This window comes from Schistocerca cancellata, chromosome 4 (assembly GCF_023864275.1).
Source record: "Schistocerca cancellata isolate TAMUIC-IGC-003103 chromosome 4, iqSchCanc2.1, whole genome shotgun sequence".
Lineage (NCBI taxonomy): Eukaryota > Metazoa > Arthropoda > Insecta > Orthoptera > Acrididae > Schistocerca > Schistocerca cancellata.
The window spans coordinates 812,624,876-812,636,995 of NC_064629.1; the positions used below are offsets into that span (position 1 = coordinate 812,624,876).

The 12,120-nt window shown below is 38.8% G+C and overlaps 1 protein-coding gene across 4 annotated transcripts in view; it reads right to left on the reverse strand.

Moving 5' to 3' along the window:
• Nucleotides 1-12,120, reverse strand: part of LOC126184795 (syndetin) — a 169,720-nt gene that overhangs the window by 139,902 nt on the left and 17,698 nt on the right. For all 4 annotated transcript variants that reach the window (XM_049927374.1, XM_049927375.1, XM_049927377.1 and 1 more), the window contains 2 exons: nucleotides 5,456-5,633; nucleotides 2,950-3,138 (listed from right to left, as the gene is read on the reverse strand). In XM_049927374.1, the coding sequence (XP_049783331.1) occupies nucleotides 2,950-3,138; nucleotides 5,456-5,633 (367 nt within the window). The remainder of the gene's footprint in view (nucleotides 1-2,949; nucleotides 3,139-5,455; nucleotides 5,634-12,120) is intronic.

The following is a 12,120-nucleotide window of genomic DNA, read 5'->3' on the forward strand; positions in this document are numbered from 1 at the left end:
AGTGGACCAAACCTTGGGGTACATTTGCACAATCTTCTTGCCTGACAGAGTTGTTAGCAGAGGTCAGTCTGGTCATGGCCCTAGCCGGCCATTCAGGTCACCTGATCTGTCAGTGTGTGATTATTTTGTGTGGAAAGCCCTCACATCTAAGGTGTATTACAACAACCCTCATAGTCTTCAAGAACTGAAGCAGAACATTTCGGATGAAACTGCTGCACTTACAGCGGTCCAGCTTCGATCTGGCTTCAGAAACTAGACAACCAGGGCACAAAAGTGCCAAGAGATGACTGGTGGTCACTTTCAACATCTGCTTTAGTCGGGTTGTACTGTATTGCCTTTCTGCTGTTATTTTTCTTTGTACACTGGAACTCTGTTCTCCAGGAGACTCCTGTATTTTCTTGAATGACTTGAAAGAATTGTGCACCAACAGGAAATTTAAGCATATTTAAATTGGCTACAGAAATGATAGCCCACATCAGAGTGATTACACGCAAGCGACCCCCCCCCCCTCCCCCCCCCCCCCCACACACACACACACACACACACACACACACACACACACACACACACACACACAGAGAGAGAGAGAGAGAGAGAGAGAGAGAGAGAGAGAGAGAGAGAGAGAGAGAGAATGTTATTTCAGTTATGTTCACTTCAGTTTCTCAAGATTGTAGCATAAATTTCACATACAGCCCATCACAAACAGACTGAAAATCTCGCCCATTCAATTACCTCAACTCAGTTCTTCCAAATGTGTCCCTATTATCAACAGAATCCCAATGAAATAATTCAAAGTCACACAAGATGCTGCATTACTTCCATTGCACGTTTCAAATGCCTTTCACAACACAGGGACATGTGCATCTGTTTATTTACAAATTCACATTGCAATGGCATTCATTTACACAGTTTAGCTAGAAGCAAATGAAACTACAAATAGAATAAAACTTTTGATTAAACTAAAATTATTTGGAGGCAAAGAATATTTTCCATGTTTTATACAATATTAAGTGATTCAATAATTGCCTGTTACATTTGTGATACTACATACTGTTTCTTTTCAATCACCCCAAATAAAAGTGGCCATATTTTCTGATAAAAAAAAAACTTCTGGAATATAGAAAAGCCACAAGGTATGGCAAGTTAAGTTAAACTGGAAATCTTACGGTACCTTCACACTGAAAACCAACTCCAATAAATAAAAACACACAACTGTCGTACATTTAGCAAACTTGCAACTTTAGTGAGTTTGACAAATCTACAACTTTTGTCAAGTGTTGCAAAATGTTGACAACAGTTTGAAGCTCCTGTAAACACACACACATTTGGTGTGATTTTATTTATTTATTACAGAAAAGAAAACTGATTCTGACTGAAGATACATTAGCACTTTGTGTTATAATTCTTGGTATAATGTTATAACTGTTTGTCACAAAAATTAACACAAAAAAGATGTGCATGTTCCAGACCATGAAGTTTTTGTTACAAAGACAAACTCATGTACTGGAGGAGCTCTACATTAAACACAGGCAAGGTTTCCAAAATTTTGTCAGAATGACATGAGCACAATTCGAAGAACTCTCAGGGGATAGTAGCACAACATATTCAGTGGAAAAACACAAATTTTAGAGCTGCAGTAACACCAGCAGAACAACTTCTTGTAAACCTTCGATTTTTGGCAACAGGTGACAGTTATTCAAGTTCCATGTACTCTCATTGACTATCACTGGCCAGGATTAGTAAAGCTGTGCCAAGTGTGTGCTGGGTTATTGTGAACATACTCAAGGATTTTGTAAAAGCAAGTACTGGTACTGTTACTTTACTTTTATACATTCTTAACACATTAATATGTGCACTTATCAGCGCATACTACATATTCATCTCCTTCCCAGTACCCCATTATCTGAAGACAAGGAACTGAAAGTTACTGTTAAGGTCATATTAACATAGTAGCTGGCAGATACTTCAACATTTCAGTAAAAATATAAGTTGCTGGACACACTTTAAATAAATGCACTTTCACTCAGATACACTACACCTAGCCAACATTTCCCTCTGAAAGGAAGAAACCATAATATAAGACCCAAAATGAACATAGCAGATGTCCCTACCTCAAACATAAAATAAAAAGATTGTTAAATTGAAATAATTTATTCATAAAATTATTGAAGCAAAAGAATTCCACAGAGATTTCCTAACTTCAGTTTCTAACGAAAACTAGCTAGTTACTTCTGTGGACCACTCGAGAGTCGCCACCGTATAAACACAAGGGAGAAACAAAGCAGACAACATGGCTGTTGAGCCATGCGTTCATACAGCGCAGTCGCTTCACGTAAAACACGGCCACCGCCTACTCAAGCACCATGTGCCAACACTCCAGTGGCAGCAGCGTAGCAAGAGATGCAGCAATCATACCACTAGAGTTGACGGAGCCTCACGTGATTCAGTTGCATTGTTGCAGCCCAGAAGCGGAGTCATCTAGTGGGCCTTCTGGAGTACGAAGCAGGTCTCCTCTCAGTCACGACGCTGTTACTGTGATAGTATTAACGGGATACGAACTTTGGGTACAGACCTGGATGCAAGTGATTACGCCAAGTTGTGTTTCACCTCATTTTCAGAATAAATCTTCTAAGTTTTAAGTAATTCAGACTTTCCTTTTAGTAGTTTGTACCTGAGACACAAAAATGGCAATGTGCATGCACCAGTCACCCAACTCTGCCGTGGTTTTGCTCACTGACCACAAACTACAAACTTGAGACAAAACTTCCCTCAACTAGTTTTTCAAACTCACAATTTCAAACAATCGTTGGCAACAGGTGAAAACCAAGTCAAACTTTGAGATGAAAACAGATGTCAACCATGTTTGCTGGAGTTGGTTTTCGGTGTGAAGGTACCATTACAGTCCTCCTCGAACACAAACTACATACATGTGCAGCCAAAAGTACCTACTTTTGTCAAAGCTCCGTCAAGCTGCTCCTCTGCCATTTCTAAAGTATCCTGTAGCTTTCCACTGAGTGCAGCAACACAGTTAAAATGGCGGTACGTGCACGCAGCTCTTTGACATTCCAGAAGCAAGCTAATAGCTCTGGCATAATTCGCTTCATTCAGCAACTCCTGCAGGCGCTCTTCAGTGCACAGCTGAAACAAATTATTTCATAAAAATGAAATCTGAAACAGAATGAATCAATGTTTAAGAATAAAGCAATGTCACATTCAGCCAAAGGAGGCTCAAAACATCTACCACATAAAGTGATACAAGCCAATGTGAGTGCACAAAGTAGGTGGGCACAAAAATGATTTCAAATCAGAGCAGTTGCCGGCTCTGGTCCAACTTGGAAGTACTGAAAACTAGCAAAACCCGTAGATGGATCAGGAACTGAAAAAGTGGGATGGGAAGATAAAATAAAGTTTAATATGGGAAAAAATCCCAATACTGTGTTAAATATCCTACATGACAATACTTCTCTATAGAAAACAAATGTGCTGGTCATCCAGAAAGTCAGCTCCCAACAGTGCCGAGAGATGGCAGGTTGTGCAGCACAAATGGTGGTGCCAAACTGCCGCCTCGAAGTCATGATGGCATGGATAAACTCTGGGACAGCATCAGACACGTGATGAAACATGGACTTTTCAATCCTCAGTAGTTTCATTTCCTTCAATTCTTTCTTGTAACACACAAAGGGACCTCTGGCTTCAAAATTTATGACTGCTTAGTATGTATTATCTATTTTATGATGGCATCAATCCAAGGGATATCTTAAAATAATTGGCTGAGAAGATGTACATCAAGACTACTAAAGTAAAATTACGTCAATAGTATCTATTCTAAAAAAGTTAGGTTGGTAATAATATCTATCTGTACAGAAAACATGGATGTGGTGGGGATGGAGCCTACAGATGATAGTAAGTACCCATCTGAAATGCAGTCTCAGTACTGACTGTGGAATATGATAGCTTCTGTTGATTTCTTTTTAATGATTTCACCAAAGATATTCCTGAAATGAAATTCTAGATTCCATGTGAGTCACATTTGAATGACAGTTTTTCAAAAAATTATGCAGGGAATAAATTATGATTCAACAAGTTTCTCCTAGGTTGCAATAAAGTCTTCTGGAACTGCAAGGAATAAACACTCATTTCAGCATTTTAAAGGCTTTTGGGTAGTTCAACAGCAGAAAAGTTTGTGGATTTTAAAAACGTATATTTACATAACAAAAAACTTGGGCAGCAGTATTTTTGACTTAATAAAAAGCTTCCATTGTGCTTTCTTTACCAGCCACACATCAAGTGAAGCATAATATTCCTCTCACATCATCTTGTTTACATATTAAATTGCGTATGTGAAGGACTGAAGCTTGTACTGTTCAGAAAGATGGTATTTTCTGTAATTATGATCAATATGATGAGATGCACAATTCATTTGACCGGTAACATGTTCCCAGTTTTCCATGATCTAATCGCAACGTTGCTAGGTCCACTGCAATCATAAACGTCTGTCACTGGATAATTATCGATATGCATACAGACTGTTGGCTGCCGCACTTCATTTGCAACAATTTACAATTAGCACTATACTCTGTAACACTCATACATTCCTCATAATTATATCATGCTGTCAGCTGCTACATGTATTTTAGTCTGCTGTTTTACAAAATGGGCAAATACCCAACACATTATCAGCTGCTAGACATTTCACCATTATTCAACAGCTTCCAACACTTACAAGCAAAGGCCACACCTGGCTTACCACTGGGCCATGTCGTTTTCAATACACTCAGCATTCAGCACCTCACCATGTGGAGATCATTAGAGTGAGAATAGCTGTTGAACATACTGAATAAGATGGATCTACAAAGTATGAGCAATCATCAATTGAAGTTACCAAGTACCTATCTAACAATTTGTTACTGAACAATCATACGGTGACAATAATTGGAAGTAAGGAAGATAAGTGTTTCACGTAACATCACCACCAAGATCAGCAGACATGGTGCACAAGCTTGGACCAGATAAAGGTGGGGGAAGTAAATTAATGTGGTTTTCTTTTTAAAGGGCAATCTGAGTATTTGTATACTAATGTACAGAAAGTTCCAGTCGAGAATTACTAAGTATTTAGAAATAAAGCAGATGACACACGAAAGGCAGAAGTGCTGTGCCGTCATTTGGTACACAAACAGAAGGTACAGAGCTTTGCAAACTTTTGGAATGCACTTCCTTTTTCAAACTTGTTTGGAAGACATGTTTGCGCACGCACACGCACGCACGCGCACACACGCGCACACACACACACACACACACACACACACACACACACACACACACACACACACACACACACACACACCCTGTCTTCCTACACTGTCAAGTCAACTGAGCACAAGTTGGTTTCACCGAAATGGTAAGAACACCAGCAGAATAAATAAATCAATCAATCAAGATTTTGCACAAAACATACCAATGTTTTTATGGTATTTAATGAATGTAGCAAGCCTCGAAGCGTCTGTTTCTTGCGATAATTAGCAAGAATTCCCAAACTTGTAGTTGTGAACTGTGATTTAGCTCCACTCAAGCTTGTCCTCCCTTCCCGGCAGAGCCTTAGTGCTGCTTGTAACTGCTGCTGAATTTCCAGTATTCTGAGAACAAAAAATATATATACATATATCAGTATCATATTTACTATCACTATACTTTACTCCTTCTCTTCTATTATTATTATTATTATTATTATTATTATTATTATTATTATTATCTGGGCCTCCAGGATATGTTGTTCACTCTCCTACACAGGAGTACCGAAGATATTACTCACATCAAGTGGGAATCCCTGGAGAGGAGACAACATTCCTTTCACAGAACACTAGTGAGAAAATTTAGAGGTCTGGCACTTGAAGCTGACTATATTTACTGCTATGTTATTAATGGAAAAATTAAACTAAATATATGCACATGTCTAAAGTGAGTGCATACTGGGTGTCCTGCAAGACCCATCACAACTACCACCACGACCACCACCCTCACCACCGCGGGATTATAACCATGTAGACTTTAATAAGAGACCCCTTTTTGAAAATAATGTCACTAATGATAAGGAATTCCTTGTCCAAATAGCTATATGTAACCGGTGTGCAGCCCACCACCACACAAGCAACTCTGGGCATTTCAAATAAAACATTTACTATTGATGCATTCCAGGCACAATTTTAAGAACACTTCTGCTCAGTTTGAGGAATTCTGGCACACACTGATATCAAGCCTTTGATGACTCCACCTTTCCGGCCTCACTCTAAAAGTGAGCCAGAGCACTTGATTCATATTTTTAAATATCAAATTATGATGCCTAACAGTGAATATGATGAAATAGGTGCATACACACCATTTTGTTGAACATCTATAAGATGACGTAGAACAATGAAGTTCTTTTAACATGAACGACTTTCTTGTCTCAAGTGATTACTCATGGTAAGACTACTGCAGTACCACTGATGTTTTGTTCCAGTACTGAGTCTCATCTGTGATGATTGTTCATGGTTCGTTTACGCATCAGACCCAACACTGTGTGTTGTCAGAGCTGTTCACTGTACAGTTCTGTACTGGAACGGTGAAAGTGACATTACGAGGGACCATTCGTTTTACAAAAAAATCAAAATATAGCACCCGACTGCAGGAACAAGGATGATAATATTTTACTAATGACAAAAGTAAAAGTCAAAGTGGATGGTAGTTAGTTTCACGTTCCATGGATAATTTTGTACAATAAATCATAATGATGGGGAATGAGTCATTTTACATTCACATCACAAATTAACTTGTAAATATGGCTACATGCTGAACATTTATAAAGCTATTTTGTAATACACATGTTTGTTAGTAATTCCTACCTGCCACCTTCAGCACATTACAATAATAGAAATTCTTCTATGGAACAGAAGAAGTTGAAACTTCCCGGCAGATTAAAACTGTGTGCCGGACCGAGACATGAACTCAGGCCTTTCGACTTTTGCAGCCAAGCATTCTACCGACTTAGCTACGTAAGCACAACTCATAGCTTTACTCCCACCAATACCTGATCTACTATCTTCCGAACTTTGGTCCGGCGCTCAGTTTCAATCTGCCAGTAAGTTTCATATCAGCCCACACTCCACAGAAGACAGAAAATTTCCAGAATGAAACATCCCCCAGGCTGTGGCTCATCCATGTCTCTGCAACATCCTTTCTCCCAAGAGTGCTAATCTTGCAAGTTTCCCCAGGGGAGCTTCTGTGAAGTTTGGAATGTAGGAGACGACATATTGGCAGACTTGCCCATGAATGGCATAAGTCCCGAGTTCGAGTCTCGGTCCAGCACACAGTTTTAATCTGCCAGGAAGTTTCACATCCGCGCACACTCTGCTGCTGAGTGAAGATTTCTTTATGGAAGTAATTTTCAAGAAGGAACTTTTTCAGTTTGTTTTCGAACTTTATTTTCTTGTCTGACAGGCATTTTATATCACTGGGTAAGTGATCCAAAATTTTTGTTGCAGTACTATGCACCCACTTTTGTGCTAAAGACAACCTTAATGTGGAGTAATGAAAGTCATTTTTCAATCTGGTAATCTAATTATGTACATCATTGTCCCTTTTGAACTGTAGCGGATTATTTACAACAAACTTCATGAGGGAATAAATATACTGTGAAGAAGTAGTCAGAATGCTCCATTCCTTAAACAGATTTCCGTAATATCATCATAAGTGAAAAACACACATTACTCTTTCAGCACATTTTTGAGCAATGAAGACTTTCTTTCTTAAAGATGAGTTACCCCAGAACATTATTCCAAATGGCATTACTGAATGAAAATTTGCAACATATGGCAGTTTGTTGATTTGTCTCTCTCCAAGATTTGCAATGATTCTAAAAAGGGAAACTCCCCATCGCACTCCCCTCAGATTTAGTGGTAAGATGGCCCAGTGAATAGCCTGTCGAAAAATTAACACACATCAAGCATGAAAACAGGAAGGAGGTGTACAGAACTATTTTTAAAAAAAAGCAAAATAGAAACCATGAACACTCCAAGAACAAGAAGTGCCATAGAGAGCAACATGAAACAGCAACCATGTCGTGGGTAAGTGGTCAAGGTGTTGGACTGCCAAGCGGTCAAACAGTGAACTCCCTCATGCCATTTATTTATTCACATCATTATGAACTGTCCATCCCGTCATTGAAATATTTGTTCTCTTTCTGTGGCCCTGGCAGTTCTCATACTATACTGTACATTGGTTACAGAATACGAGTCGTATGGAAAGAATATGTTACCGTTGCAAGTAAATGTAATGAACAGAGAGAGCATGTGAGACACCACATAGATGTCTCACAGAAATGGAAAAAAAAAAGTGTGAACTACATTACCTCAAAGGAATTCAAGAGTCAAGACTTCCAAAACGGAACCCAACTTAAAAAATGTTAAAATCATATGTTTTAACAGAGCACAGAGAAACTGTGTGATTGTGAAACTACTGCATTCATTTGTTGCAGCTTTTGTGACAAACTATTACATTTTCATCATTTCCTGGTGAATGATCACATTTATTATGAGACAAACACCTATATCGGGTAGGCAAGGAAACATATCTCACTCACTTACCAGTGGTACAAATTAAGTGTGTCAATAAGAGATTCCTATCATGACACATGCACTGTCACTAATGCAGTGTGACACACCAGATGTGTTTTCTGGTGGAGGATTTGGTTGACTTGTCGCCTTGTCATCAAACGTTTGCAGCTCCCATTCGATAGCCACTTCCTTTCAGCAGCTAATACAGACATTACACCACGTCACAGACACATTTGAATAAAGAACAGCGCAAGTCGCCCAATGTGGCATCGACTAAAATAAGACTTGCACTTTGCGGCCAAACTTCCCTGGATGGGGACTCCCAGCTGACGATGCCATATGCTCATTTCTATTTCCATTGCACTTCTTGTTCTTGAACCGATCATTGTTTCCATTTTGCTTTTTTTTTTTTTTTTTTTTTTTCACAGTCCAGTACACCTTCTTCCTGTTTTCATGCTTGATGCATGTTCAGTTTTTGACGGGCTGTCCACTGGGCCCTCTTACTACTAAATCTGAAGGGGTGCAATGGGAAGTTTGCCTTGTAAGTACAAATATGGATGAAGTAAGTTTTTTTAGGTGTTCCCAAATGTGCTTTTTTCAGTTTAAATTCTCATCAATATGCACACCTAAAATTTTGACATTTCCACCCTAGTTAATATTTCCGCACCCTGTGTTACACTTATTAGTTTAAGTCATCTAGATGCGCAGAACTGATATATGTTCTCTCTTTCTGAAACTGAGGGTGAGAACCATTCACAGAAAATCAGTCAGTTATACTTTTGAGAACAACGCTTACCATTTCTTCTGCTCTGTGTGTATGCTTGAATTGATTAAAATACTAGTGTCCTCTGCAAAAAGAACTAATTCTGCTTGTTGTATATTAGACGGAAGATCATTTGCATATATGATGAACAATAGTGCACCTGAGATTGAGCCTTGGGGAACCCCATACACGATTCTCCTCAGTCAGAGTAATGTACGCAGACTACAGTGGTTGAATTACTATAAATAAATAAATTAATTTAATGCTTGTAAAATTTGGTGAGTGAACATGTACATGGCATTTTCAGTACAGCAATTTGTCTGAAACCCAAGCTGTGATTTGCTGAGGATATTATTGTTGCTAAGGTGAGATACTTCCCACAAAAGTTTTGAAAAATTATGTCAGCAGTGAAACAGGTCAGTAGTTATTGACATATCTCCTGTCACTTTTCTTAAATATGGGTTTGACATAGCATATTTCAGTCTCTCTGGAAAAATGCCTTGAGTTACTGATGAATCACATATTTCAGATAAGATTGGGCTTATTATATGGGAACACTTTTTTAATACTCTATTGGAAACACCATCAAAACTACATGAGCTTTTATTTGTGAGAGAATGTGTATAGTAAATTGTCCACACTACTGAGAACTGAAAGAACAGGAACAGTGACACCTAAACATTTCAGAACATCTAAATTTATTTGCCTGACACAAATATATGAGGGAATATTGGAAAGTAATGCACAATAATTTTATTACCAGAAATTTTACTATGTAGCAAAGCAAAGAAAATCACAAATGAACTCACATCTTTTACCTACTTTTCCACAGTCACCAACATTCTTAACAAATTTCTCCCATCGTGGTACCAGTTTCAATAAGCCCTGTTCATAGAAGTCCATTTGGGCAGAGTATAGCCATCTGTCGAGTGCTAATTTCACTTCCTCATCTGTCGTAAAGCATTGGACAGCCAGAAATTTCTTCATGGGACCAAACAGATGGCAGTCCAATGGCGCAAGGTCCACACTGTACGGTGGATGCTGGAGCACCTCCCACCCTAATTTGGCAATTTTTTCATGAACAGGAGCAGCAACATGGGGGCGAGCATTGTCCTGAAGAAGTCTGACACTGCAGCATAAATGTTGTGGTGTTTGTCGCGAAGGGCAAGACGCAACTTGACCAAAATTTTAATGTAGGCTACAGCATTCACAGTGGTCCCATGTGCAGCAAACTCCACCAATAACACACCATGCATTTCCCAGAACACTGTCACAAGCACTTTCCTAACAAATTTAGTCACTTTGAACTTTTTCATAGTGGGGCACCAGCCACTCTATATTGGCCCAGCATGGTTTCGGGCACATAGTTGTATATTCACCAGTTATGATTCCTTTCAGAAAGTCGTGCCTTTCTGAGGCATAACACACTAAGTGATTCAAGAGTGTCATCATTCACTGGCCCTTATGGTTGTTTGTCAGGTTCTCAGGCACCACTATCTTTATGGAATTTCAACATGTCGTGAACAGTATCATACACTGCACTATAGGAAATGTTGAAATGCTGTGATAAGGTTCACAGTTGTACACACTGGTCATTCAAAATTACTCCGACATTTTGCAGGGTGCAGCTTTTACCAGCCACCCGGAGTCCCATACATGCCACGCATGTCCCTGTGAATTTCACTCAGTTTAAGCCCTTTGGCCCACAAATATCAAAATACTCTTCATTGGTCTTCACAAGCAGACAACAGTAACATGTGCACCAGGTTTCTTTCATAGTTCCAGCTTCTCTCACTAGAGCTGCACATGAAAACAAAATATCCTCTGTAATGCAAACTTCAAGCTACATCATCTTGAAATTTCAACATTCCAGCTGCAATACTTGGTGAGAAAAAAATTATTGTGCATTACTTTCTGACCTCCTCTCACATTTACCAAACGTATAAAACAATATTCAGAACATAGAAAATAGCACCTTTGTATTTCATTTTCTTTTTAAGTGTTAATTAACATCAACAATTATTTTCCTCATTAAACATACTTGATTTTCTCATGGTTGAAACAGTTTTCATTATAAACATTAATAGATTTACGTTCTTATTTATCCATCATGTAGACTTTTTCTTTGACCCTGTATAGTAAGACTTCAGTAACTTTTTTCATTCAGATATTTCATCTCTCTTGTGAGACAACACTAGCAGGAAATATACCAGGCCATTGAGTAACCTTTGCAATGTGTCACAAAACAAAGTGAGCAACAAAATAAAGATTATGAAGACTCAAAGTCCATTAGTACGACAGGAGTGAGTTCAGTGAGAATTTATTAACTTCCTAATTAGCAGACAAAGTAACATTACTGTTTCTGTGCATACACAGCCCGCAGCATACTTAAAATTTTCAAACTCCACATTAGGTGCAGTCAACTGATCACTAATGTCACTGATCCATTAGTGGCATGGTTGGCAGCTGATTTACATGCAAGCACATGAAGCACACCCACAACAAGTATTCAATTTTGGCCAGAAAGTTGCTCATGTAAAATGGACTTAAGAGGAGTCTTACCAAAATCCTTCATGAAATATACTTCTGCACCTGCTTTGCTGAACTTTGCTGAACACTGTTTTTTGCTTTATGTGCACAGCCAACCTAATACAGCTCCTGTACTCCCGTCTGCCTCTAGATATTTGAATGATGACCTGGATGGACATCACCTATGGATAGGTAGTGAAAACCTGCTTATCCATGAAGGTTTGAAATGCAGCAGCAAGA